The following is a 27,208-nucleotide window of genomic DNA, read 5'->3' on the forward strand; positions in this document are numbered from 1 at the left end:
GGAAATTAAGAAAACGATTCCATTTACAATAGCATCAAAGGGAATAAATATTTAGGAATAAAATTAACCAAATGGTGAAATACTTGGACAATGAAAACTATAAGACACTGTTGAAAGAAACTAAAGATGACCAAAGTACCCCGCCCCCCCGCCCCGCCCCACCCCAGAAAGATACCCTGTGTTCATGGATTGGAAGACTTACCACTGTTACCATGGCAATGCTCTCCAAACTCATCTAGGGAATCAGTTAGACCCCTGCCAAAATTCTCTATTAAACTCCCAACTGCTTTTCAGAAATAGACAAATTGACTGTAAAGTTTATGTGGCCTTGTAAGGGACCCCAGAGAGCCAATACAACCTTGAAAAATACGAACGAAGTGGGAAGACTCATACTTCCTGATTTCCAAAGAACACGAAGTCCCAGGGACTGACCCAGTGCAGCGCTGGGGTAAGAAAAGACTGCAGGTCAATGGGATGGAATGGAGAATCTAGAAGTAATCCCATACATCTGTGGTCAACTGATTTTTAAAAAAAGATTTTATTTATTTATTTTTAGAGAGTGGGAAAGGGAGAGAGACAGAAAGGGAGAGAAACACTGATCAGTTGCTTCTTGCACACCCTCATCCAGTGACCTGGCCCTGCAGCCCAGGCATGTGCCCTGGTTGGGATCGAACCGGTGACCTTTTGGTTTGTGGGACAACACCCAGCCCACTGAAACACACCAGTCAGTTCTATGGTTAATTGATTTTTGACAAGGGTGTCAAGACCATTCAATGGAGAAAGAATAAACTTTTCAACAAATGGTGCTGGAATAATTGCACAGTCACTTGCAAAAGAATGAGGCTGGAACCTTACTTACACCATATACAAAGTCAGCTCAAAATGGATCAAAATTAAATGAAAAAGGTAAAACTATAAAATTCCTAGAGAAAAAAATCAGGTAATCATGTAAAACAAGGTTACCTTTTTTAAAAGACTTGATTTAGTTATTTTTAGGGAGAGGGGAAGAGAGAGAGAGAAACATCAATAAACTGCTTTTCACACACCTCTAACGAGTGACCTGGCCCAAAACACAGACATGTGTCCTGACTGGGAATCGAACCGGTGACCTTTCAGTTAGCAGGCTAGTGCTCAATCCCCTGAGCCATACCAGTCAGGGCCAAGGTTATCTTTTTGACCTTGGATTTGGCAATGGATTCTTAGATATAGCATCAAAAGCACAAACAATGAAAGATTAAAAGAAAATTTAAGGATAAATTTGACTTCACCAAAATTAAAAACTTTTGTGCATCAAAGGGCACTATTAAGAAGGTGAAAAGACAACCCACAGAATGGGAGAACATATGGGTAAGTCACATATCTGATAAGGGTCTTGTATGCAGAATATATAAAGAGCTCTCACAACTCAACGGCAAAATGACAGATAACCCAATCAAAAATGGCAGAGGTTCTGAACAGACGTCTCTAGTTAGCACATGGGAAGATGCGCAACACCTTGGACGCCGAATGATGCAGCTGCTGTGACAAGCAGTGTGGCAGCTCCTCAAAAAGCTAAACATGAAGCCAGTTAAACCATGTGACCCAGCAATTCCACTCTTAGGTATGTCATCGAGCTTAAGACTGGCATTCACACAAAAAGTTGTATGCAAATGTTCGTAGCAGCATTATTCATAACGCCAAAAAGAGTGGAAGAACCCAAATGCCAATCACAGATGAAAGGATAAACACGGTGTGGCCCCTCCACACACTGGGATCTCACTCCGTCGTGAGCAGGGGTGAGGCGCTGACACTCGCTACAACGTGGACGGACCTTGAACGCATCCATCAATGAGAGAAGCCAGACAGAAAGGCCACCCGGTGTGTGAGTCCATTTAACTGAAACGTCCAGAACTGGCAAATCTGCAGATGCAGAAGGCAGATTGGGTGCCAGGGCTGGGGAATAATGCTGACTGGTTACCGAGTTTGCTCTCAGGGAGATGGCAATGTTCTGGAACTGGAGAGGGTGATGGTTACACACCATGGGGAGTATACTAAACGTCATGGAATTTTACATATTTAAACGGTACACGTCATGGAAATGGTGAGTTTTATGTTATGTGAATTTCATCTCAATAAAAATATATAATTAATTTAAGAATCCATTTGTCCCTCTTGAAATGTGAGTGACTCTTACTCACATGCATGGTTTTAGTATCATGCACTATTCACTAGGAAAATATTGGTTAACCCACTTTGCAGATTTTCCCAGTGTCGACACAGTTCCTTACACAATACCAACAAATCACACTCATTAACATCACTACCAGTCTCATTGGAAGGACACCAATTTTTCAAAGTCTCTTCTTTCAGCCAAGAAGGGTTGAAAATGTACTGGTAACACACTCTGTCAGTTGTTTTCATGAACCCACCAGGCTCACACCACTCCTTTCGGAGAAAGTACCAGCCACATCCCTGAGTCTGAATAATCACAATTTGTTGTTGATTCTTTCGAGCAAAAGTGACATTTCATGAACAAAGTGGCTTGTTCTGCTCACACTCGTCACACGAGCACTTTTCCTCAAGGTGCTCATTGCACTCTGGCGGGCTGGCTGTGGTGAAGGATACAGTAACTCCTAGGAGAGTCTGATGCCTCTGCCTTGACTCCTACCTTGATTTGTGACCACGTGTTTCAAGGGTGTTGATTTTGCACAACGGGTGCAAGAGACGACACAGGGAAAACGGCAATGGATGGCTTTGCGTTGTTACAAAAAGTTTTAAGCTCGTGGAGCCCCTTAAGGGGTCCTGGGGACACCCACAGGTGTGCTGAACATATTTAAGACTGACTGCTAAAAACCATGGTGTTATGAGTATAGAGGAAAAGAAGACAAATTAAGATTTGCTGAGTAAGACCATCTTCAAAAACCCATAGCTATTGACTAGGATTTAAACAAGTCCACTGATACAGAAAATCAATATTCAGTGGAACGTCCCAAGGTGTTCACTATGTTTGAAAAAAAAAACATCCCTTAAACGTGTGAAGGCGATGAAGATCAGGAAACCACCATCAAGCCCCAGAGGCCAGACCCCAAGACAGGGAGGTTGATTCCCAGGAACCAGGACTGAGGGCCTAGTGGGCACTTGTGTCCAGCAGAGGGCGCTGCTGCACCACCTCCCGGCCCTGCGTGGGGAGACCTCTGCAGCACCTTTGGACAATGAATGTGAGTGACTTGAGGGAGGGATTCTTCTTGCCTAAGTACAAGTGCCTTTATTGGTCCTCTTAGTAGCTGGATAAGTTAAGGGCTAATCTTTAAATTATGCTTAAAATGAAAACTAATTTCATGCTTGACTGGAGTTTGTTATTTTAAAGGTCTCATCAAAGTGCTACCTGCACAGGCCCACGAGCCGTGCAGCACGCAAGGGCCAAGGAGGGAGGCGTGCAGCGAGCCCAGACCCCAGCCCAGGCCCGCGCAGCCTCCCTGAAATCATCTCTGATTTGTGACCTTCCGGTAGTTTCCTTCACAGTTGGGTATTATGCATGTGCTTGTGCATCTGCTTCTCGATTTATCAGGAGCTTAATCTTTCCTGATCTGGTACAGAGCAGCACACACTCCTCATTGGCCATTCGCTTCTGCCACACAAGTCAGTAACAGAGGCCTGGCTTAAGGACTCGTCCGGATGAGGACAGAAAATGTATAAGGACTTTTGATCAAAGATACAGTGAGTGTCTCGAGAACCTAACATAGTAGCAACAGATAAGTATTAAAGCTCCCAAGTATATTAAAATTAGCCAGTCCTTTCAAAAATTTAAAAGAAAAATTTTTAGAAACCTTTCCTTTCATGTATAATCTTAGCAAGATTTTACCTGACTTAAAGACTATTCATACCTCCTAAGGGAGGGTGGAGGTTAATTTTCAAGTTCATTAGCATCTGCCCCCAAAGCCACTCCATTTATACCATAAAAACCTCATTAAAAGGACCTACCGGACAGGGGTCAGCCCTGCAAAGGGCCAGCAATGACCGCTGCTCAAGAAACACCCTCTTCTTTACGCTGGGTCTGCCCTAGTTCAATGTCTGGACCATGTCTCCTGGGGCTAGAAGTGGGAAGGGGCAGCGAGGCGGGGGTTCCTGGAAAGACCACAAAGGGGCGGGGACAGGGACAGAAGCCTGCTGCAGCTAGCCCTCCATCCTGAAACACGGCTGACTTGTGTGACTGTAAAAGGGGAAATAAAAGTTCAGCTGGTGCACGAGCAACCCCTTTGGATCTTTAGAGAAAACGGAGAGCATTTTAGAAGAAGGAAGGCAGCGGTGCACGACTGGGGTTTTTGAGGCAGGTCCACAAAGCATAGAATTACACCTGAAGAAAGGAACCACCCAAGCTGCACAGTGCGGGGCCAGCAGGCAGGGAGAAGGAACAGCGGGCTCACCGCTGGGGAGAGGGGGAGGCCGGCTTAGGGAAGTGGGCCATGTTGAATGTTTGTCCATTTTTATTTTGCTAATTAAATATCTTGAAGTTATGTAAGTAATATTGTACAGGCTTGCTGTGAAACATCTGATTCAGCCAGTGGCATATAAATCTCCACACTGGACCAGGACTGGGGTGGGGCCCATGAAGCACCCAGGACACCAAACTTAAGGAGATGAAACCCTCCTTACACTTGGCACCTGGGCACTTTGCTCTTTGGGTTGTGTCAAGGAGGTTTAACCTGGACCGAGATGACAAGAGCAAACCTTTCAATTTAGTGTCTCTGCCCCATGTAGTTAAAAAAAAAAGTGTAACAGAAAACAGTTTTTATCAAAAACTAACCACCTGGGCAATTCACTCGTAAGATTTATAACACTGGGGGCATTTGAGATTGTGCTTCCCAGCACATCGTCTGTGGGGCTCAAATAAACTCATAAAATATATTTTAAAAGACTTACAATACTGATGAAAATTTAACCAGAAACCAAGACTCAAGAAAATTTGTCTCCAAAAGTCTGAAATCACTGAGGGTATATAGGTGGTGCGTTGCTCTGGTCCTCATGCTCCCTCTCCAGGATTAACGTAAAATCCCAAAACTTTGACATAAAAGAATTGGCAGGCAGATACAAGAGCCGTGTTTTACCTCTTTTGCGGCCTCTGCACCGTTTCTGTCTGTGGCTCCCAGAAAGCCCCTCTGCGCTTTGCTGCGTGTGTCCTTGAGAGAGACGTTCCCAAGTCCAAGCCGAGCCACTAAGCCACACAGACAGGCGGCATCAGTGACCAGGTTCTCATCTGGGCCGATCACTCCCTAGGGGCTTTCATGGGGACGTGTGTCCAAACACAGACCATCCACGGATTTCCAACTGATTTAAAAACTTGCTCCTTCAAAAGCAACACAGACAACAAACCAAAGTAGCCAGTGGCCTGGGGTCTGAGATGCGCACTTGCCTGCGACCAAGAGGGTGTGAGCCAGAGAGAATGTTGCTGTCTCTCAGTGAATTTGTTGCCTGCAATTCTAGTATTTTCTGTTACTATAAACTGATGCAGTTTGATAAAACTGAGCCTGCTGTGTCCATGAAAACTAGTGTAGTATGTGAGGAAGGCTTTCTGATCGATGAAGAAAAAGCATTTGACAAATCTCAACACCCACTTATGCTAAAGACTCTCTGAACAAACACTAGGAATAGAAGGAAACTTTCTCAACCGGGAATCGAGCGTTTAGGAAGACCGAACGCTGACATCACACCTGCCTGTAAAAGGCAGATTCCCCCAAGACTGGGGACAAGGCCACAGCACAGGAGTTCTGGCCAGTGCAGCAAGGCAAGAAAAAGAAATCAAAGTCACCCAGATTGGAAAGGAAGAAACAAACTTGTTTCTATCTGCGGACAACAAAAGAACGCTTAGAACTAAAAAGTGAGTTCTACAAGGTGGCAGGATTCGGGGTCGACAGCCAAAAATAGCCGTATTTTCACATGCTAACAATGAACAGAAACCGAAATTAAAAATTAATATCACTTTCAATAGCTCCCAAAAGGTGACACACTTAAGTATAAATCTAACCGAATAGGTACAGGATCTGCATGTTAAAGATTACAAGATGCCAATGAGAGAACGCAGAAGAAAACAGGGAAGCAAACCATCCACGTTCACCGACTAGAAGACCCACGTCAACTCTCTCCCAAATGGACGTACAGGTTTAGTGCTGTTTAATCAAAATCTTACTAGGAATATTTGAGAGATACCGAAAATTCTGAATTTATATAAATAGCTTATACTATATGAAGCAAGAATAAAGTTGAAGAAACCACCCAACTATAAAGCTACTGTGAGTAAGACAGCGGTCCTGAAACAGCAACAGGCACAAGGACCAATGGAACACACCCACGCAGGGCCGACAGATTCCTGGCCGCGGTGCAAAAGCAATCCGATGAAGGGCAGTCTTTTCAATAAATGGTGCCAGGACCACCATAGGGAAAGAGTTCTCAGCGTGACGTCAAAAATATGGTCTTTTTAGATAAGAAACATCAATAAATTAGATTGTACAAAATAAAGTTTTTTTTTCTTCTGCAAATGACACTCTTAAGAGAATGAAAAGACACTACAAAAAGTGGGAGAAAAATATTTGCAAATTGCATATCTGACAGATGATTTGTTCTATAAAGAACACGTAAAGAATTTTCAAAAGTCAACAGTAAAAGAACAAACAGCCCAGTCTGAAAATAGGCCAATGACTGGAACTGACACCAAAGAGCATGTACAAAAGGCAAACAGACACGTGAAAAGCTGCTTACCATCATTAGCAATTAAGAAAATGCAACTTACAACCACCACGAGATGCCACCACACACCTACTAACACGCTAACACGAAAAACGCAGACAACACGCAGTGCCCGCGAGGGCGCGGCGACGGGGACTCAGACACACCGCTGGCGACGTGAAATGGGGCGGCCACTCGAGGAAACTGTTGGTGAACTCGAATAAAGTTAAACACTTACCATATCAGCCAGCAATCCACTCGTAGGTGTTTACGCAAGAGAAAGAAAACGTATGTCCACACGTCTGATCGCTGCTTATTCATCTCGCCCCAAACTGGGAACCTCCCCACTCGCCCCGCACTGAAGGCGGAGGAGCGCGCGCTCACTCAGCGCGGAGCCCGGGGGAGCGCCGGCTCGCGGCACCTCGACTGCGTCTCAAAGGCACCACACGGAGCGAAAGGGGCCGACCCAAGGACTCCGTCTGCACGACAGTCCCGGAAACCCCAGGCTACAGCAATGGAGACAGGGTCAGCGGTGGCAGGGACTGCGGGAGAGCGGAGGCGGGGAGGCCGGACTGCGGAGAACCCCGGGGGAGGGGCGTGGGGACAGACGGTCGCCTGGGTCCGGACTGGGCAGTGGTCACGCGAGTCTGCACGTGTGCCGAAACTCAGGGCTGCACGCCCTGAAGAGTGGGTTTCACTTTGCATTCATTTAAAAAGTAAAAGGAAGCAGGGACACTAACGCTCCGGAAGGTGAACCTCTAAAGCGGGCGCAGTTTGGGACCGGAGCGCGGCCCACGCAGCCGGGCACCGCCTCTAGGAGAAACGGCCTCCGGTTGCGTTCAGTCCGGCTTCCTGCGCGGGGACTGACCTCAGCCTCGCGGAGCTGGTAACAGTGGCCGCGGCGACGATGGCGCCGCCCGCAGCAGCACCTACCAGTATGGAGGTTTTTAAAATTCATGTACTATGTTCACAATAGCTGACAATGGAAGATTCACCCCCTTTTTTAACCAGGGGAGGAACTGAGGTTCAAAGAGGCCGAGACTCGCCTCGGGTCACAGGGCCTGGTTGTGGCTGGCAGGGCTCCATTCAGGGGCTCCAGGCTGCCCTCTACTCACCCCCGCCCCAACCTCTGCTGCTAGTTCATTCGGACTCTGACCTGCTGCCCCAGAGCCTCGTACGTACCGTCGCTGGTGACGACCTCGAAGTGTGGGCCAGGGCATGTCTGGTGCCGTCCATCCCCGCATGGATGAGGTAGGCTCCCGCGCTGGAGACGATGGGGCTCCCGCCAACATCCATGGCGATGCCCACCATGCTGTGGGAGGGGACTGTCGGCGGGGAGGAGGCTGCCACGGTCACCTGGGCGTCGCCGGGGGCCTCGAAATAAGATGCCGCGCTGCTCGGGACGTACATCGGAGGCTCCGGGTTATAGGCATAGGCCGTCCGCCTGCCAGAAAGGGAGAAGGTTCCTCCTTTGAGTCTCGAAGGAATCCACGGAAACTTCGTGTTGAAGCGGGAGCCTGACAAGACTGAGCTTACGGGTAAGTCAGACTCCGAACGCCCAGGCAGAGCCAAGTCCAAGTCAATCATCTCTGCGAATATTCAGAACTGAAGGCTGACTCCCAGAAAACCGACCATTGAAAAATTCTACGTGTACAAATGGGCTGCACGAGGGAGCACGTCTTTGGGGACGGAAGGAGTCTGGGTCTCACTGTGCCTACATGAAATCTATACCCAAGAAAAAGCTACAGAGCAGCACACACGTGCACACATGCACACGGATGCTCGGAGATTGGTGAGTCTGAGCAGGGCCTGTGGGCAACCTAACACATCGTCCAAGGTCATTGCCCTGGTGCTGTCCTACAGTCAGAGAAGATGTCCCCACTGGAGGAGACTGGTTTTAGGTTGCTGAGTGAATCTTACAACTTCCTGTAAGTCTATAATGCTATCAGAAAAGGTTAAAAAAGAAAATTGCATAATAAAAACAATCTCTAAGTGATATAAAGAATTTGTCTAATATTCCTTTAACATCTGGATCAAATGTTTAATTAGCTATATATGTCAACCCTTAAAATTTTAAGTTCCAGCCCTGATCGGTGTGGCTCAGTGGGTTGGGTGTCGTCCCACAAAGCAAAAGGTCGCTGCTCTGATTCCCAGTCAGGGCACATGCCTGGGTTGTGGGTTCGGTCCCCAGTTGGGGCACACATGAGAGGCCAGAGATAGATTAAGTTTCTCTCTCACATCGATGTTTCTTTCTCTTTCTCCCTCCCTTCCCCTCTTTCTAAAAATACATAAATAAAATCTTTAAATAAATATTAAAAAATTTTTTCTTTAAGTTCCACTCCAGTAACGCTGGCCGTAGTACAAGGCAGTTTGTAACGGTTTTCCCTCGGTGGTGACTAAAGGTTAGTGACCTGTCCCAAGAGAAGGCCCCTTTGGGTGGCAGGGTAGCCCTGACATCTGGGAGGCGCACACTCCTGTCCCGCCCCCCAGGTGATGTCACATATGACTGTAGTGCAGTCAAACACAGGAAGTCAACAGTGGTCAACCCACACACCTCAGTCAAATGTCATGGGTCTTATATGTGCTCATACGTGTCTGTGCATAAGAACCGCCAATGTTGGGCTGCAGAAGCTCATATGGCTCTTGACCGACGCCCTCACTCTTGACCCCTGAACTTGCGAAGGGGAGCTGTTCAAATACAATGAGCAAAAGGACTCGTGTCTCGAGCACAGTGAACCTCCTGGGAAATGTGTCATTTTCTGCCCCAAGCATCATGTTGTCCACAAGCAGAAAACTCTTTCAGTCCTGACAAAAGACCAAGTCATATCAACAGTGTAGGGAGCAGGGGGTTCCCAAGGGCAGGGGGAGGAAGCAGAGACAGAAATGGTTTCTGGAATGTGAAGACTTAATCTTCGTGAAGTCTCAGAAGCTAGATTAAGGTTTATTTTCTGTTTGTTTTTAAGACTGCCTTTTCTAGAAGTAAAAGTCACGCAGGTGTGTGGTTTCTCTAAGCCCCACAGGGCTGACATGACCCGTGGGGATAACCTATCCCCCAGGGGATAAGGGAGAGGAATTTGTGCAAACACATCCTGGAATGGACAAAGGTGGGGGGGGTTGTGGAGGAAGGCCCCAGACATGGCCTGAGGTTCTCTGCAGGGACCCCTCCGAGGGGAGGAGAAACCACGTACAGGGCTCCGTTCGTGTAGACAGTGTCCGCGCCGTCCACATACTGCACTTGGGGTGGGAACACGTGCTGCACAGGCTGGACCTGAAACATCAGATGTCTTGTGTTACGCACAGAGAGTCTACTTGTTTGTGATTTTCTGTTACTTAAGCTGAAAATAACTGTGACTGCCCTTAATAGATGTTGAGTACCGCACTATCGTTTTCCTGCCCACAGTTGGAGCTTCTACAAAGAAACCAGGAGAGACAGCCCTGGAAAGGCACACAGGGATATAACTGTCACTGATCCACTGCTGTGCACGAGGGGAGCCAGGCCTGTTCCACGGGGAGAAGAGCCCAGTAGACAGCTGGGAGCAGGCTGCAGAGCTAGGGATGGCCCCAGGGCCTGCCAGCCACTGGCCATAAAGGCCAATCGCGCCAGACAGTGGAAACCAGAGTTGTGGACAGAACGCCAACCTCTGAGCATTGGACCTGTCATCTCCACCCAAGGGATAGGCAGAGGGCTCAAGCTAGTCACACTCCACACACCGCCACCCCCATGCACCCTTGAGGTGGCCCTGGTGCCACTCCCCAGCAGAAGGGCCGGGGTCGTGGGAGTCACACTGGGGTGAGACTGTGAGGGTCTGGACAGAACTGGAAGAAATGATGGGCCCGGGTGGGCGATGGAGAGAGGGGGTGATGGGAGGAACCCAGTGGAGCCCCGCCTGGTCCCCGTCAGTTCAGCACCTCAGCTGAAGCCCCTGAGGGGGGGCAGAGGCCCAGAGCTCTGCGTGGAGAACTTCAGAATCTCACCTCAGAGGGAGCCTTAACCAGCAAGCACCTAATTCAACCTCCTTTGGGAGTACCAAAATCGAGGGCTGGGTCCCATTGTGACCTCTCCCTAGGCCTGTGTGTGGAGCTGACTGCCACCCCTGATGACAACACAACACGGTGTGCGCTCACACACGCTCAGCCCCAGGGTAATAGGGCATGGTGAGGAGCCTGGGGGGACCATGTTGAGTGGGCTTTGCCTGAGGGGACCAAGTGAAATGCGCAAGTCACCCCACAAGTCCAAGCTGCCCATAAAGAAAGAGATGGCACAGGCCCAGTCCCACAAAGCAGGGGAAGGAATCGTGACGTTGGTCTTGGTCTCCCCTCCCTCAAGGGGCTCAAGTTCCTTCTGGGCCTGCTTAGAACATGTGCTTCCCCTCCGACCCCACAAGACTCCTCTTTTCTCAGAACAGACAAACCCCTTACACACTACTCATCGGAGCAGGAGCCCCTGAAGAAAGTGTCGTGTTCTCTTGGCTGTCTCTGTATTTCACTCATGGTCCCTTTGAGGCAGGAGCACGCACTAATTTTAATTCAGCATCTTGCAGGGCATAGGCCGGCAAACCCCAGCCCCCAGGCCAGATCCGGCGTGCCTGCCTCTGCAGATAGTTTTACTGGCACACAGCCACGCCCCTTCTCTTACATCTGTGGCTGCTTCTGGAGACCAGGCAGAGTTGAGTGGTTGTGCCAAAGACTCTCGCCTGCAACACTGAAAAAAAAATGCAGTATTTGACTTTTTCCCAAAGAAGAGGTTTGCTGACCACTGTCCTACATCCCCTGGACTGTGGGAGCTGATGGCCTGCTGCTCTTTGGTGGGCGAGCCCGCGCTCTCAAGCTTTCTTCCCAGGTAGTGTAACTTCACGAGAGGCTCCTCCTCAGCCACGGCGCCTGCCCCAGGAGGGTTTGCCTCCCCCAGAGCTTCCACACCCCTCCGATCCAGAGCACCTCCGCTCTCTGCTTGCACGTACATCCACCTCAGCACCCAGTGCCCTATCGAGGGGCTGGCTTGCACCCCACACATCGAACTTCTGAATGAACAAAATAGCACCAGCTGTCTTGGCCTGCTGCCAAACTGTTTGAAGTGAAAAGATTTTTTAAAAAAACATTCCCTCCAAAAAGCTTTCTGGTAAGGAAATGAAAACATCAAAGAAAAAGGAACAGCAAGGAGAGAACACCAGAGAGGGCGCCAAGATCCCTAAGTGCTCGTATGTCCCATGTTGCCTGTGCTGTGGTTACCTGCTGTGGCACCTGCTGGACTCTGGGGAGGGAGATTGGCTGCATCTGGGACCCTTTGGAAGCTGAGCCCGCTGCCTGGACCAGCACTCTCTAAAAGGGAAGGAGAGAAGGACATTCAGACTTGTCAGAGGTTAGGCCTGAAAGCAGATACAACCCAAACCACTGCTGCTCGGCCTGCTGTTGCTTTCCTGGACACTCAAAACTATGAAATGAACAGGAGCAAATGGACCCCAGAGTCAGGAGGGAAACAGGAGTGTTTTGTCTGCGTAAAGCTGGGGCTTGAGAAGTCAACGACTTTGATTCTGTGAGTTTCCGATGTGGACTCTAAATGCCACTAGCTGTGGTGATTCCGCAGTCTTTTGCCTCCTAAACACGACTGTATAAAAAGAACTCTGCAGGGACCCAGCACTCCACGAGCTCACGATCGAAGACAAAGAGACCATGAATAGTGTAAAAATCAACGGACAAATGAATATACACACTGCGGTCCCTCTCCACAACGCAGAATATCACTCAGCCACGAAAAGGAGTGCAGCGCTGATGCGCTACACGTGGACGGGCCTTGAACCCAGGGAGAGGAGAACCCTGGTGCTCAGGGAGAGCAGCCAGACTGAACAGACCACACGGGTGGGATCCCACTTACGTGAAACGTCCAGAACAGGCAGATGCATAGAGACAGGAAGTAGTTCGTGGTTGTCAGGGGCTGGGGAGGGGTATGGGGAGTGGCAGCTAAGGTGAATGGGGTTTCTGTTTTGGGCTGATGAAGGTACAAAAAATGCCACGATTTGTTCACTTTAAAATGGTGAATTTTATATTATGTGAATTTTGCTGCAATTAATTAAATAAGAGCACTAAGGCTTTACATTCATACATTCTAAAACTGAGCTGTCCAATATGGTAGCCACAGTTATGCAGCCATTTGACCATTTAAATTTTACCTGAGTCAGCCCTGGCTGCTGTGGCTCAGTGGATTGAACGCCGGCCTGTGAACTGAAAGGTCACCGGTCCCATTCCCAAATGGGGCACATGCCTGGGTTGCGGGCCAGGTCCCCAGTAGGGAGTGTGTGAGAGGCAAATGGTCTATGTTTCTCTCACACATCGATGTTTCTCTCTTTCTCTCTCCCTTCCCCTCTCTCTGAAAATACATAAATAAAATCTTTTGAAAAATAATCACTTGCCCTGGCTGGTGTAGCTCAGTGGATTGAGTGTGGGCTTGTGAACCAGAGGGTCGTGGTTCGATTCCCAGTCAAGGCACATGCCTGGGTTGCAGGCCAGTTCCCAGCAGGGGATGCATGAGAGGCAACCATACATTGATGTTTCTCTCCCTCTCTCCCTCCCTTCCCCTCTAAAGATAGATCCTTAAAAAAGATTTAAATCACTAAATAAAATCTTTAAATAAATCTTTAAAAAAATCACTTGATTTAAATAAACTGTAAAATTCAGTTTTGCAGGTGCGCTGGCCACATTCCCAGTGCCAGAGCCACGTGGTGCTGGTGGTGGAACACGACTGCATGCCGGGAAGTTCTGTTAGGTGGCTCAAGAGGGGCTGTGAGAGGGAGCAATGCCCCGTGGGAACCAAGCTTCGAGGACTCCTCTTTCTGGCAAGGAACTGGTCAGGAAGCCCAGGGCACAAATTATGCAGGGAACACAATGCAGCCTGTAGGCAGGAGAGCTGGAGGAAAGAGCGTTCCCTGCATAGGCCTGGGGAGGCTCAGTAGGAGCAGCTGATGGTGCACCTGGGGATGGGAAAGGAGGAGTAAAGCGTGAGGATGTTGCCATTGAGACTGTGGTAGTGGGGTCCTGGGTGCGTCTCTAGCAAGGACAGGAGCCCTAGAACCTGGGAGAGACACGATGGCTATGGCAGGATCCATTTCAGCCACGGCCACACTCCTCCGCAACCACCAACCTGTTCTCTGCACCTATGAGCTTAATGTGCGGTTTTGCATATAAGTGAGGTCCTCTGGTCTTTGTCTTTCCCTGTCTGACTCATCTCATTTAGCATAACCCCCCTGGGTCCTCCAGGTCCTTGCAAAAGGCACGGTTTGAGCCTTTCCTGTGGCGGGGTGGGACTTCGTTGTGTCTGTGCGCTGCCTCTTCCCCACCCCGTCTCGGTTGGGGGCGCCGCGGCCGCTTCCACATCTTGGCTACTGTACGTGAAGCTGCAGTGAATGAGGGGTGGCCGAGATCTTTTTGAGTTAGTTTTCGTTTTGGAAGAGGCTTAATGTAAAAATTATATCGCCACAAATTTTAAATATATTCATTCTGATGCTAGATTCAATTCTGAACCAAATGCTGAGAATTTCCACTTTATCTTTTGCCTTACTCAAAAAGTCATTCTGTGTAAAAGGGTCATTCCCAAGGTGGAAGAAATTTTCCCTTAAAAGAAAAGAACAAGTTAAGTCAGATTTGGGGGTGTAGGGCTTTCTTTTTGTTTTCGTCATTGATTCCTTGGTGAGACCTTTTGAACAAATAGACAAAAAGCCAAATACCCTGACGTGGGGAGACAGAGAAGTTGCAGCTATTTCAACGACCGTGGCCTTGGGGCTTGGAAGGCAGGTCAGGAGAACATGAATAACTCCCTGCTGACTCAAGTGCTTTTCCAAACCACAGCAGATGAGGCCACACTGGCTGTAATGGTCTTTCTGGGCTGGTCCATTACCTGTGGGGAGGCTGGCACGGGCTGGGCCACAGGTGTCTGGGCGGCTGATGAGGAACACAGAGCCACAGAAGCTGGCGAGTCCGCTGCTCCCTCTGAACTCTGCATGCTCAGTTCTGAAGAGAGGCGGAGAGAGGGTGAGTGGGCAGGGCGGGGCTGCAGTCCCGAAGTCCACAGGGGCAACTTCAGGGGCTGACAGGACAGGCAAGCAGGAATTCCCTACAGCCTTCCAGGTCCAGGGCAGGGACTCGGCCTGGCTGGGTAAGGAATGGGGAGCAGGTTGCGTAACTATTGCAAAGAAAGGGAGAGAGAAGGGGACCAGGGACTGTTCTTTCAAACATCAAACCAAAGAGTAGCCCTGCAGGAGGCCCTCAGGGGCAGGCCCGGGACAACTACTTGTCCCTGTTCCAGGCTGATCAGGCTGAACTATTTCCAGGGCTCGTGAAACTGTTTACACATTTACCCAGCAAGTCCCAAGCTCCTGCTGCATGCCTTATGTTTGGGGAGCTTGGCGAGTGCACTCCCCTAGGGCAGGGTCTCTCCCTCTCAGCACTGTGGCACTGGCCCATTCCCTGGGCCAGAGTTCTGGGCACAGGGGGGTGTTGAGTAGTGCCCCTGGCCCCTACCCTCTAGATGCTGGGAGTACCCCCTCTCCAAGTCAGGACAACCAAAAATGTCTTCAGAGACTGTCCAATGTCCCCTGGGGGCAAAATTGCCCCAAGGCTGAGAACAAATAACCTAGGGAGGAAAACATGATATTCAGTGAGAGTGAAGAAACACTTTCTCCCGGGCTGGATAAAAGTCCTCAAGAATTTCAGCAGTAAGTCAAAATTGCCTTCTGCCCCTAGGGATCTTTGCCCATGAGAAAGCAGAGTGTATTTCCTTGTGGCCAGATTCATAAATCTTTCTAACAGGCAGTTTTACAATTCTCTACAAAAAGACTCATTTAATATTGGAATGATATGGCAAATGATACAAACCATTTTTTTAAAAAAAGTTTTTATTTTTAGAGAGAGGGAAAGGGAGAGAAAAGGTGAAGGAGAGAAATATCAATGTGCAAGAATGGATTGGTTGCCTCTTGCACGACCCCCAACTGGGGACCTGGCCCGACCCAAAACCCACGCACATGCCCTGACCGGGTACTGAACCAGCAACCTTTCAGTTGACAGGCCGGTGCTCCATCCACTGAGCCACACTGGCCACGGCGAAAACCATTCTATAAAATGCCAAAAGTCAAACTGTATTCACTTTAAAACAAACCACTGGCTGCCTGAAGCATTTGAGAGGCAGTAAATACACACACTGCAGAGAGGAGGTGGCTTTGTGGGCAGACCCACCCATCCCATCCCTGTCCTGTCCCCGGCTCTGAGCAGGCCACCCCCACGAATGGAGTTTCCGGGCCCCTGCCTCACAGGGAGGGCTGACTGGTGGCGGCACGGGCCACAGAGCCCGGGCCACAGGGCCCGAGCCTTCACCCATGTTTCTCCATCACCCCAGGAATCCCCACCTGCAAGAATGAGTGAAGAACTTTTTAAAAGCCTTTTTTTTAAATGTTGAGAAAAGCTAGTTACGGAATAAAATAATTTGCCTAATGGAAGCAAAAAGGGGGGTGTGTTTGAACCTGAATGGATTTGTGTAATCTCATCTTTATTTACAGGGACTGTTCCATTTATAAGGACTTCCTCCAGTCCCCTTCCCAAATGCCTTTGGTACCCGTGAGAGCATCGGATGGATCCGTGGTCTGTGTGACATTTTCGTTTCCTGGGGGCCTGACTCACTTCTCACCACTAGATGTCCCCAGCGTCCCATGGTGACTGGTAACTCACACAGAGGAGGAAATTCTGAGTTTTCTTTCAGTCCCCTATTACCTGGGTCTCCAACTCTCTCTGCCTTCCTGACAGAAATGATCTTTGGAATATTCTGTTGGGAACTGTTTAATTGAGGTCTCTTATTTACAGTTTTCCCTAACATTTAAATCAATCATTTGCACATTATCGCTGCTGTGTTTGCATTTGAAGCCAAGAAGTGGGTAACTCCAGTAACACTAGGAGGAAATAAGTGGACTAAACTCTTTGTGAAAAGAATCCACTAGCTCCCAGTCAGGGCACATGCCTGGGTTGCGGGCCAGTTCCCGGCAGGGGACACACGATACATTGTGTGTCCTCGGCAGAGGCAACCATACATTGATATTTCTCTCCCTCTCTCCTTCCCTTCCCCTCTAAAGATAAATAAATAAAATATTTAAAAAAAAAGAATTCACTAGCAATAAAGTGAGAAACCTGACTTCACTGAGACCAGTGCTTTGTCCACAGGCAGAAATCCTTTTGCTCCGAAGCCCAAGTCTTATCGAAGCAAGGAGAGCTGTAAGAGCCTTGGGGGTAGTGAATCCATTCTCAGCCTACTATGGGGAGAACACACCTTCCAGAAAACAGGTTACTCCATATCACAAGTTTTTTTTTTAAGAGAGGGGAAGGAAGGGAGAAAGAGGAGAAAAACACCAGTTGCCTCTACTGCAACCCAGGTGAGTGCCCTGACCAGGAATCAAACCAGCGAGCCTTTGCTTTGCAGGATGGAGCCCAACCAACTGAGCCACTCGGGTCAGGACTCCGTGCCACGTGGAGTTTTCCTGCTAACAAGTTCCCTGGTTTAAGACACAATTTTCCATTCACTGTCTGAGTTTATTGCACTGCTCAGCTTGTATTGTTTAGGGCAGGGACAGCAAACATTTTCTGTGAGGGACAGACTTTCGGTCAGTCCCCACTGCAATGACTAGACATTGCGTCACAGCACAACAGCGGCGTTTGCTCGCATGCGAATGAGGGATCTTGACTGTTCTTTTTTTATTTTTAAAAAATATGTTTATTGATGTTAGAGAGGAATAGAGGGGGAGAAAAATCAATGTGAGAGCAAAACAAAAGGAAGTTCTTGAGGATGAAGGGAAATGATGCCAGATGGTAAACTTGGATCTAATTTAGCATCTAGTTTAGTGAAGAAGGAGTAACGATTATTTGAAATGATAAATATGTGGGGTAATGACAAAAGACAGTGTATCTTTCTTGTTTCTTTTAATTCCTTTAAAAGTCTAATGAAGAAAGCTGGAGTGGCTATAATTATTAGACAAAATAGATTTCAAGAGAAGGAATATTTCTAAAAATAATGATAGACATTTCATCATTATGGTATGATCAACTTATCAGGATGACAGAATCATTACAGAAGTGTGTACATCACATAAAACAGCTTCAAAATACATGAAGAAAAAAATCAACAGTACTAACTAATCACAGTTGGAGATTTTAAACACCCTTTTCTCAGTAATTCGATAGAAACTAAACGGAACATCAGTAAGGATACAGGATACCTCAATGACACGGTCAGCCACCCCGATCTAAAGGGCATTTACTGGACACAAAAAGCAAACCCTGCACATTCCTTTCAAATGCACGTGAAATAGTCACTGAGCAGGTCATATTATTGGCCATTAAGTAAATAGATCTCAAAAAACTAAAATTATACAGAACATGTGCGTATTTTGATCACAATGAATATATAGATCAGTAATATATCTAGAAAAATGCCACACATTCAGAAAATGTAAAATATATTTCTAAAATAACCCATAGGTCAAAAATAAAACATGAGAGAAACTAGAGAATATTCTGAACTAAACTTGATGCGAACACCACCCATCAGAAACTGTGGGATGCATCTAGAATAGCGTCTGGGAGGAAATGATCAGCTTTATAGGCTTACATTGGGAAGACTTAAAATCAGTCATTTATGTTATCAACCTCAGGAAGCCATAAAAAGATGAGCAAATCAAACTTCAGTGGAAAAAAGCAAATAATTAAGATAAAACAATGAAATAAAAAGCTCCACAGTAGAGAAAATGAACAAAACCAAAATTTCTTCAAAATTGAAATTTCTTCCAAAAAGAAATGAATTTTCTAGCCACGAAAAGACATGGCAGAAACATAAATGCATATTGCCAATTCGAGGTAAATGTACACACACAGTATAACTCCAACAATATGACATTCTGGAAGAGAAGAAAACTATGGGGACAGTCAAAAGAGCAGCGGTTTTCAGGAGCTTAGGGGAAGGAACAGTGAACAGGTGGAACAGGAGCGTATTTGGGGCAGTGAACACACTCTGTCGTACGTGCGCCTTTGTCCAGACCCACAGAACGCACAGCACGAGACTGAACCCTAACGTGAAGTGTAAACTCTGGGTGATGGAGATGTGTCGGCGCAGGTTTCCTAAGCTGTAACAAACGCACCGCTCTGGTGGGGGGTGTGGACAGCGAGGGAGGCTGTGCAGGCGCGAGGGCAGAAGGTATATGGGAAATTTCTGTGCCTTTCTCTCAGTTTTGCTATGAACCTCCATAAAACTGCTATTAAAAAATCTTAGAAAAAAGCCCTGGCTGGCGTAGCTCAGTGGATTGAGTGTAGACTGCGAACCAAAGGGTCTCCAGTTTGATACCCAGTCAGGGCACATGCCTGAGTTGCAGGCCAGGTCCCCAGTGGGGGCATGTGACAGTCAACCACACATTGATTTTTCTTTCCCTCTCTTTCTCCCATCCTTCCCCTCTCTCTATACATAATAAATAAAACATTATATACTAAATTAGGGAATAAATTTTTAAAAAATCTAAAAAAAACCCCCAAACAAACCAAAAAATTCCTTAAAAAAACTGGTAAGACCAATGGAAAAAAAAAACCATGAATTGCCTATATCAGGAATGAAACAAACAAAATATATCCACTACAAATCTTACAGAAATCAAAATGATAATAAAAAGCTATTATAAACAGCTTTAGCCAATAAATTCAACAATTTGGATCAAATGAATTTTTTCTGAAAAAGACAACATACTAAAAATAATACAAGATGAAATAAAAAATGTGAATGTCATATCTTAAAAAAACTCTGAATTATGTTGAAAAACCTCTCTATAAATTCCAGGCACAGACAGTTTCACTGGTAAATGCTATCAAATACTAAAAAAGGAATTTCATACACAAATTCCATCAGAAAATAGAGAAAGAAACACCTCATAAATCACTTTATGAGGTCAGCAAAACCCTATACCAAAACTTGATAAAGATATTACAAGAACAGTATTTAGATCAGTATCTCTCATAAATATTTTTGCAAAAATCATAACAAAATAAATCTAACCCAGCAATATGTAACCGATACAGCCAATGCTCACACTGTCATTTGATTTTTAACAAAATGCCAAGGCAATGCCGTAGAAGAAGCGAAGTTGTTTAAACAAATGGCACATTCACACAATGGGGGGAAAAGCCACTCCAAGTCCTACCTCCTGCCACACACAAAAATGATTTCAAATTGAAACACAGACTTAAACATAAAAGCTAAAACTGTAAAACTTCTAAGAGAAAACATAGGGGTGTAGGCAAAGATTTCTTAAACAAGATGCAGAAATCATAAATATAAAAGAAAAACAATAAATTAGATTTATCCAAATGTAAAACTTGTGTTCATTGGAAGACTTCATTAAGAACACAAATAGGCCCTGGCTGGTGTAGCTCAGTGGATTGAACGCGGGCCTGCAAACGAAACAACTGTGGTTCGATTCCCAGGCAGGGCACATGCCTGGGCTGCAGGCCAGTTCCCAGTGGGGGATGCACGAGAAGCAACCATACATTGATATTTCTCTCCCTCTCTCCTTCCCTTCCCCTCTGAAGATAAAAAATAAAATCTTTAAAAAAAAAGAACACAAATAGGTAAGCCACAGTGCTGCAAGCAAATATTTGCAAAACGTGTATCTGACACAGGGCTTTTATCCATGATACCAAAAGCTCCTGCAATTCAACAGGAAGACAGATAAACTAATGGGCAAAAGACCTGAACAGGTACTTCAGAAAGATACACAGATGCTCAAAATGTATACGAACTAGTATTCGACACTGTGAGTCACTAGGGAAATGCAAATTAAGACACTCTGATCGAGGTTCGATCCCCAGTCAGGGCACTTGCCTGGGTTGCAGGCAAGTTCCCCGCAGGGGCCAGTTCCCAGTAGGGGATGCACAAGAAGCAACCATACATTGATGCTTCTCTTCCTCTCTCCTTCCCTTCCCTCTAAAGATAAATAAATAAAATATTAAAAAAAAAAGACACACTGAGATCCTGCCGAATGCGCACTAGAATGGCTAAAATAAAATCTGACCACAACCAATGGGAGCACGTGGAGGAATCGTAACTCTCACACACCTGTGGGGATGGAAAATGGTACAATCACATTGGAAAAAAGGTTTGACGATTTTCCAGAAAGTTAAACCTATTCTTTAACCTGGAATTCTTCTCCTAGGTACTTATCCAAAATACATGGAAATACATGTCTTCAAAACACTTGTACCAGCGTGTTCACAGCAGCTTCATTCACAATCGCCAAAAAGCAGGAATAATGTAACCCAAGTGTCCATCGTCAGGAGGATGGATAAGAAACTAGACAGTGGTAAGTTAAAAATGCATACGGTAACTTCTAAAAAAAGTATGGATATAGCTAACAAAGCTAATAGGGAAATACCAGTCATTAATACAAAGGGTTGAACTCACATAAACAATACATGGGTGAATTTCAGAGTCATTATGCTGAATGACAGAAGCTAGACCCAAGGCACAGAGTGCAGAGTGGAGCAAACGAATCTCAGGTTTAACACACAATCGGAACAGTGAGCGGCAGGGATGACTGGCAAGGGACAGACGGGAGCTGCCCAGGAAGGTGGATGGACACATTCTCTGTGATGAGAGAGTGTGTGTTACATGAAATAGCCAAATATTAGATGCCAAGGCTTGTGCATTTACTGTAGGTAAAAGTTAACCTAAAAAATCCTGTAAAGATACAGTAACAAAGTGGAGACTGGGAAGCGGTCCAAGACAGACAGAAGGGCGATAACTGTAGAGGCCGGTGATGGCTACACAGCCTTCGCTAGCCTGTGTGCTGACTTTGTTAACATTTGGAATTTCTGTTATAAAAAGTGAAACAAAAAGCTGATCCAGCTATTAGCTTCCAGCCCAAAAGAATAAGTGCCAGCATGTTTTATTGCTGGTTCGCCATGCTAGCGCTCCTTCCAGAAGGGGTGAGGCTAGATCCGAGCGACCCTCCAACTGGCAGAAGAGGGGGCAGCAGGGGGAGGAAGCTGGCTGGCCCCACATTCAGCAGGAAGTTCAGAATCCCCCTTTCCTACTCTGCTGTGCCAGGCTCCTTTGTGACCAAGGTTACCCTAGAAGCAGTCTCATAGGCCTGAGTGCAGGTCTCCACTTCTCTGGACTTGAACTTGCGAAAAGATCTGGGAACCATTCAGTTGCTATCTCTGTCACATTTGTTTGTCCTCTCTCCCATTTTTCTTCCCAAGGCGGGATCCTGAGTGTGGCCTCAGGACAGCCAGCACAAAGGAGAAGGGACTCCAACTCGACCCAGCCTGGCCAGGCTGGCCCAAAGTGCCCAGGGGCTCAGAAACACGCCTGGTGCATTTATAAGCCAAGCACTTTCCATCTGTCATCTGGTCCAAGATAAGGGCAGGCTGGAAATGCAAGTGGGAAAGCGCAGCGTCATCGCTGCCACTTCTCCTCCTGGCAGCATCAGTGTATGGAAGGCACATCTGACCTTCTGGAGATGCTGCCAGGAACGCCCACCAGCGAGGCTACGTGCTGAGGTTCCTGAGTGCGTGTGAGGGGGCACAGACCCGTGGTCAGCAGCCCTGGGCTGTAGCCTCCATGAATGAATCTGCCCGGACACAAAGGGAAGAAACTTCTGTTTACAGGAAAATACTCTGGTTGCCTAGTAACCAGTAATGACAGAAAAGGAAATGCAGGAAATGCTGAGGGCAATTTCGGGGCCTGCTTCTGGCCTGACACTGACTCACCGGGACAATCTCCTCTCATTTCCGTTCCTCCATATGCCAAGCCGAGGGATCACCTGCCTCACAGAGGTCGGGTATTTAGAAAACATCGGTCATCTTTGGGTAATTAGGAAAGAGCACACAGACGTTTTTAGTTCCCGTCGTTCCTATTGGCTTTGGGGAGACATACGGCCTCTTGTACTTGGAGGAGAGACCGGGTCTCCTCAGGCCATCAGTTCATGCTTTCCTGGTACTTGGTAGCATCTGGATGGCACCAGGGATCATTTTCCCCAAGAAAGCAATTAACTTCTTCCACATGAACAAGAAGCAACAAGTCCAGAACACTCTCAAGAGTTCTGGCTCTGACTGATGTCGGTGCTGACATCCCCCGTGGTGTTACGGTGACCAGAAAAATCAAGGCCATTCCTTCTCTTGACCCGCTTCGATCTGAGTCCAGGTTTAAGGAGTGAGGGACGCGTGGTTTGGGTTCTGTCTTCACTCTCCCTGACCGAGTGAGGCCCAGCCCTCACCACAGCCCCACTCAGCTCCAGGCGCCGAGAGGAGACTCGCATGTCTGCGGAACTGAGTGTCCACCACTCTTCGCCGAAAGGTGGATGCCCTCACAGTCCGTGACGGCAGAATCCACGTCCTTGGTCACACCTGGCTCACTCCCAGCACACCCAGCGGACACTAACTCAGGGTCGTGGGCTCGGCCTGCCCACATGCTCTGTCCTGGGCACTGCGGATGCTGAGAGGCACCCCTGGCCTCTGGGAATGCCACCAACACCCTGCGTCCCAGACACTGCCGAGTGTCTCCTGGCAGGCAGGACTGCCCCAGATGAGAGCCACTGCTCTAAACGAACGTGAGGTGTCTGAGAAGTGAGCGGGTAAATGGTGCTTCAGTGCGATGAACCTGCCCGCAGGTGGAGAATAACAGGGGACTGCAGGGACCTGGACGTGAAATCATTGCAATTCTGTCCGACAAGCAGTGTGGAGTTAGGGGGGAAATGAGGGACCCTGTGAAAGCTCCCCACCAAGGAGAGGGATATAAGGGGACTATATGGTAATGGAAAAAATACAATGAAAAATTGAAAAACAAATAAAAAATAAAAGCTCCCCAGCATTTCCAAGAGTATCAACTCCAACTTCCAGCAAGGGTGACCCGTCAGATTGTCTTGGCCTAGAGCTTTCGGACATCTGTCACTCCCTGGCAATGCCTGACTCTTTCCTTTTGCAATTAAGGACTTTGAAGGATCAGGGCTGGCCCTGAGTTTCTCTGGAAGTATCTTCAGAGTTCAAATTCCTTTTTCTTTTGGTAAGAACTGGGCATCTGTTCCTGTTTTCTTCTTAGCAGCCAAATTTTTCCTCTTGCTCCAGCGGAGGATCAGGCCCGAGCACTGGAAACTGGCTGTCTGTCCGAAGGGCTCGAGACAGGAGGCAGCCGGGCCCCAGGCAGCCCCTGCATCATGGCCGTCATCCTCGGTCACCCGGGACAGCAGCCTGTCCCCCCTCCCCCGTCCTCACAGGAGCTCTCTCTTACTTCCCTCTTAGAGAGAGAGATTTGACTCTAAGGTCTGGCTACCTCATCTGGGATGTGGCCTAATTTTAGCAAGCGACAATGTCAGAGATTCAGGACAAATGGGAATTAAAGAACCTTCACCAACATTTTCACCCAGCAAATGTTGGAGGCAGGCTCCTAATAGCAGCTCTCATTAGTAAAGACTTAAACACCGCAGGATTTGGTGTTCAGGAAATGAAACTCCCCCCAGGCTGGGGGTGGGTGCCCCAAAGTTCGTCACATCAGAGGGAGTGGGAACTGGGTGCTGAGTGGGAGACCAACTGTCAGCTGTTGCTTTGTGCTAGGAGAGTGAGCAAGGAAGGTGTCTTACACTCCCACGTGTACACACAAACAAGCCACATCACACTCACACACTCAAAACACAGTGCCCACACAAACACATGCAGTGCAAACATATGCACACACACACACACAAACACACATAACACATACATGCTCACACAGAGAAGCCACACACACAAAACACACATATGTATATACATGTATAACACAGGCTAATATGAGAAAAATGGCCAAAACCACTCAGAAGACACTACTGACATGTTCCTTCTTACTCTAGACATTTTTCTATTATGTGAACATTGAGCAGTCCCCACATAGAAAAATCAATGGTTCTCATGGTAAAAAGGGAAGGGAACCTATGTTTACATATTTGCACCCGTGTAAATGGGGAGAATACCTTGGAATGCAGGTTTTTCTCTGCGGGTAACTTCCTCATCCTGGGGTCCTGCTGTGAGACTGTGACCCCACCACCCAGACCCTGACCCAGCCTCTGCCCCCAGCTCTCAGCTCCCCTGTGCACAGTCCCTGTGTCCTTGGCCCCGCCCCCGCAGCCCACCCCCCTCCCTCTGTCCACAGCCTGACCCTGACAGCTCTACTCCTCCTGTCCCAGCACCCTCAGTCCCCGTCACACGCTGTCTGTGGCAGCTTCCCCGCTGCAGCGGCAGAGTGGGGTGGCCATGACAGCGGCGGGCAGAGACTGTTCCTCTCCGGCCCTTCTCAGAGCTCCAATCCAGTGTGGGCGTATGTTCCACAGCCTCTGTCCCCACAGAGGATGCGCTGCCCTGGACGTCCTCTGCCTTCTGCTCCAGCCCCATTCTCGCAGCCCGCATGTCACATTCTGTCACACCATCCTGGAGGCACGTCCATCGCCCCCAAGGCTCCAGGCCTTAGTTCCTTTGCTGGCCCAAGGCCTGGGGAGAGAGCCTGTGTGTGCTCTTTTGGCATCTTTGCCTCCCTCTCATGCTCTGCCCTCCATGTTCTAACGATGGCCCGGCGGTTCTCCCCAGCCGAGGTCTTACTGGGCAGTTTCAGGTTCATCTGAACTTGACCTCTCCATAGTGTTTGGTGTTGTTCCTTGAGATGCTTTCCTCTTGTTTCTGATCTCTTCTGCCCCCTGAGGATGTCTTCTCAGGCCCCTGCTCTGGTCCCTCTTTGTCCCACACCCTATTGGGGTCCTCCCCTCCTCCAACTCTGTCACCCTGCACTGTAACTTCTAACACCACCCACGTGCCTCGCTCCAGGTTCCATTTCCAGTTGCCTCCCAGAGCTGGATGCCTTTCAGGTGCCACAACAAACCCAAAAGGGAACTTCTTTCCCCCAAACTTGCCACTTCTCTTGTATGTCCTCAGCCACTGGGCTGTCAGCCAATGGGCATCTCCTTTGGCCTTGGGGCCATATCCACCTGGGACCCTGCCTGCTGTTTCTGCTGGGCACCACCTCTCAGGGACCTAGGGCAGTCCCTGCCCCTTGCCACACATCTGGAAGTCTGGTGCTGCCTCCCAAGTGGATACTACCAAGATGGGGTCTGAGACACTCGGAGGTCAAGGGTCTGTGGCCCTTGAGGAGGTTAGGTGTCAGGCGCTAGATGCTTCCAGGCTTGCCCTTCACATTTAGGGACAGTGCAGCCTACTCTGGGCCACCCAGACCTTCTGACCCAAAGACTGTTGATGCTCAGTCAACAGTCTTTGTTGAGAGCCTGCTCTGCGGATTGCTTCCAAAAAAGGGACACCTGATTCTCTTCCTGCTCCCCAACCTGCCGCTGGATCTTAGTTCCACCAGGGAAAAAACTGAACATCCTAGATAAGAAACTTGACTTCTGAACACATGCTGAGGTGAGTGTACAGTTAGGCAGGGAGGAGGTGGGGCGGCATGGACTTTGGACTCAGACACTACCAAGTTCAAATCTCGGCTCTGTCGCTTGCTATGGCCGTGGCCTCAGTTTCTTCATTTGCCAAAGGGATGGGGAGGATGAAGGGGAATGAGGTACTGGATGTGCCGCCTCAAGCCTGGGTCCCATCGTGCTCCACAGATCGATACAGCTGACTTTGAACAACATGGTGTGAACTGTGCGGACCCACTTATATGTGGGTTTCTTTCAATAAACATATTGGGAAACTTTTTTAGAGAGATGCAACAACTTGAACTTGCCTTGGCAGATGACCCATATGATTTTCTCCTAACATCTTATTTCTCTATCTCACTGTATTGTAAGAACAGAGTATGTGATACAGAGAACAGTGGTTTCCAACCACTGTGCCACGGCACACTGGGGAGCTGCAAGGGTGTGTGACCCACGCAATGTCTGACTGTTCAGCCAGGGGCACTCATCTTGTCCCCTTAGACTGTCAAACGAAAAAACGACAACAGCCAATACAACAATGGCTATCCTGTGTGAACGAACCAAAGTTATACCTATTTTTGGTCAGATTGGCCAAAAATACATTTTTTGGTGGGCTGCAGAATTTTATAACTAGTTTATGTGTGCTACGAGAGGAAAGGGTGAAAATTGCTGACACAGAACATAGGAAATACGTGTTGCTCCACTGTCGATGTTATCGGTAAGGCTCCCAGTCCACAGCGGGCTATTAGCAGTTAAGTTTTAGGGAAGGCAGAGTTATGTGTGGATTTTGGACTGTGTGGGGGATGGGCACTTCTAACCCCACGCATGGCCAAGTAAAAAGGAAGACCAAGGACCCGGAAGACAATCACAGACAGTGGCGGCAGCGATTTCCTCGGCACTGACTGCATGTGTGCCAGACTCTGGCCCACGTGTGTTACACGTGTGTTCCTACTTAGTCTCAAGGAAGCTGGTCCATCGTCACCCTCATTCTAGAAACAACAACAGACGGACTGAGGCTCTGAGGGGTTTGGCAGCCGGCTGGAGGCCACACA

General features: G+C 48.0%; 1 protein-coding gene across 4 annotated transcripts in view; it reads right to left on the reverse strand.

Moving 5' to 3' along the window:
* Positions 1 to 27,208, reverse strand: part of RFX2 (regulatory factor X2) — an 82,626-nt gene that overhangs the window by 25,749 nt on the left and 29,669 nt on the right. For 2 of the 4 annotated variants that reach the window (XM_037042683.1, XM_037042681.1), the window contains exons 2-6: positions 14,588 to 14,700; positions 11,929 to 12,018; positions 11,336 to 11,401; positions 9,888 to 9,967; positions 7,882 to 8,143 (exon numbers count right to left, since the gene is read on the reverse strand). In XM_037042683.1, coding sequence (XP_036898578.1) covers positions 7,882 to 8,143; positions 9,888 to 9,967; positions 11,336 to 11,401; positions 11,929 to 12,018; positions 14,588 to 14,692 — 603 coding nt within the window. In that variant the 5' untranslated portion in view covers positions 14,693 to 14,700. The remainder of the gene's footprint in view (positions 1 to 7,881; positions 8,144 to 9,887; positions 9,968 to 11,335; positions 11,402 to 11,928; positions 12,019 to 14,587; positions 14,701 to 27,208) is intronic. The other 2 variants (XM_037042685.1, XM_037042682.1) reach the window with 1 other exon arrangement.

This window comes from Sturnira hondurensis, unplaced genomic scaffold (genome assembly GCF_014824575.4).
Source record: "Sturnira hondurensis isolate 20B ecotype Veracruz unplaced genomic scaffold, ASM1482457v3 Scaffold0003693, whole genome shotgun sequence".
Classification (NCBI taxonomy): domain Eukaryota; kingdom Metazoa; phylum Chordata; class Mammalia; order Chiroptera; family Phyllostomidae; genus Sturnira; species Sturnira hondurensis.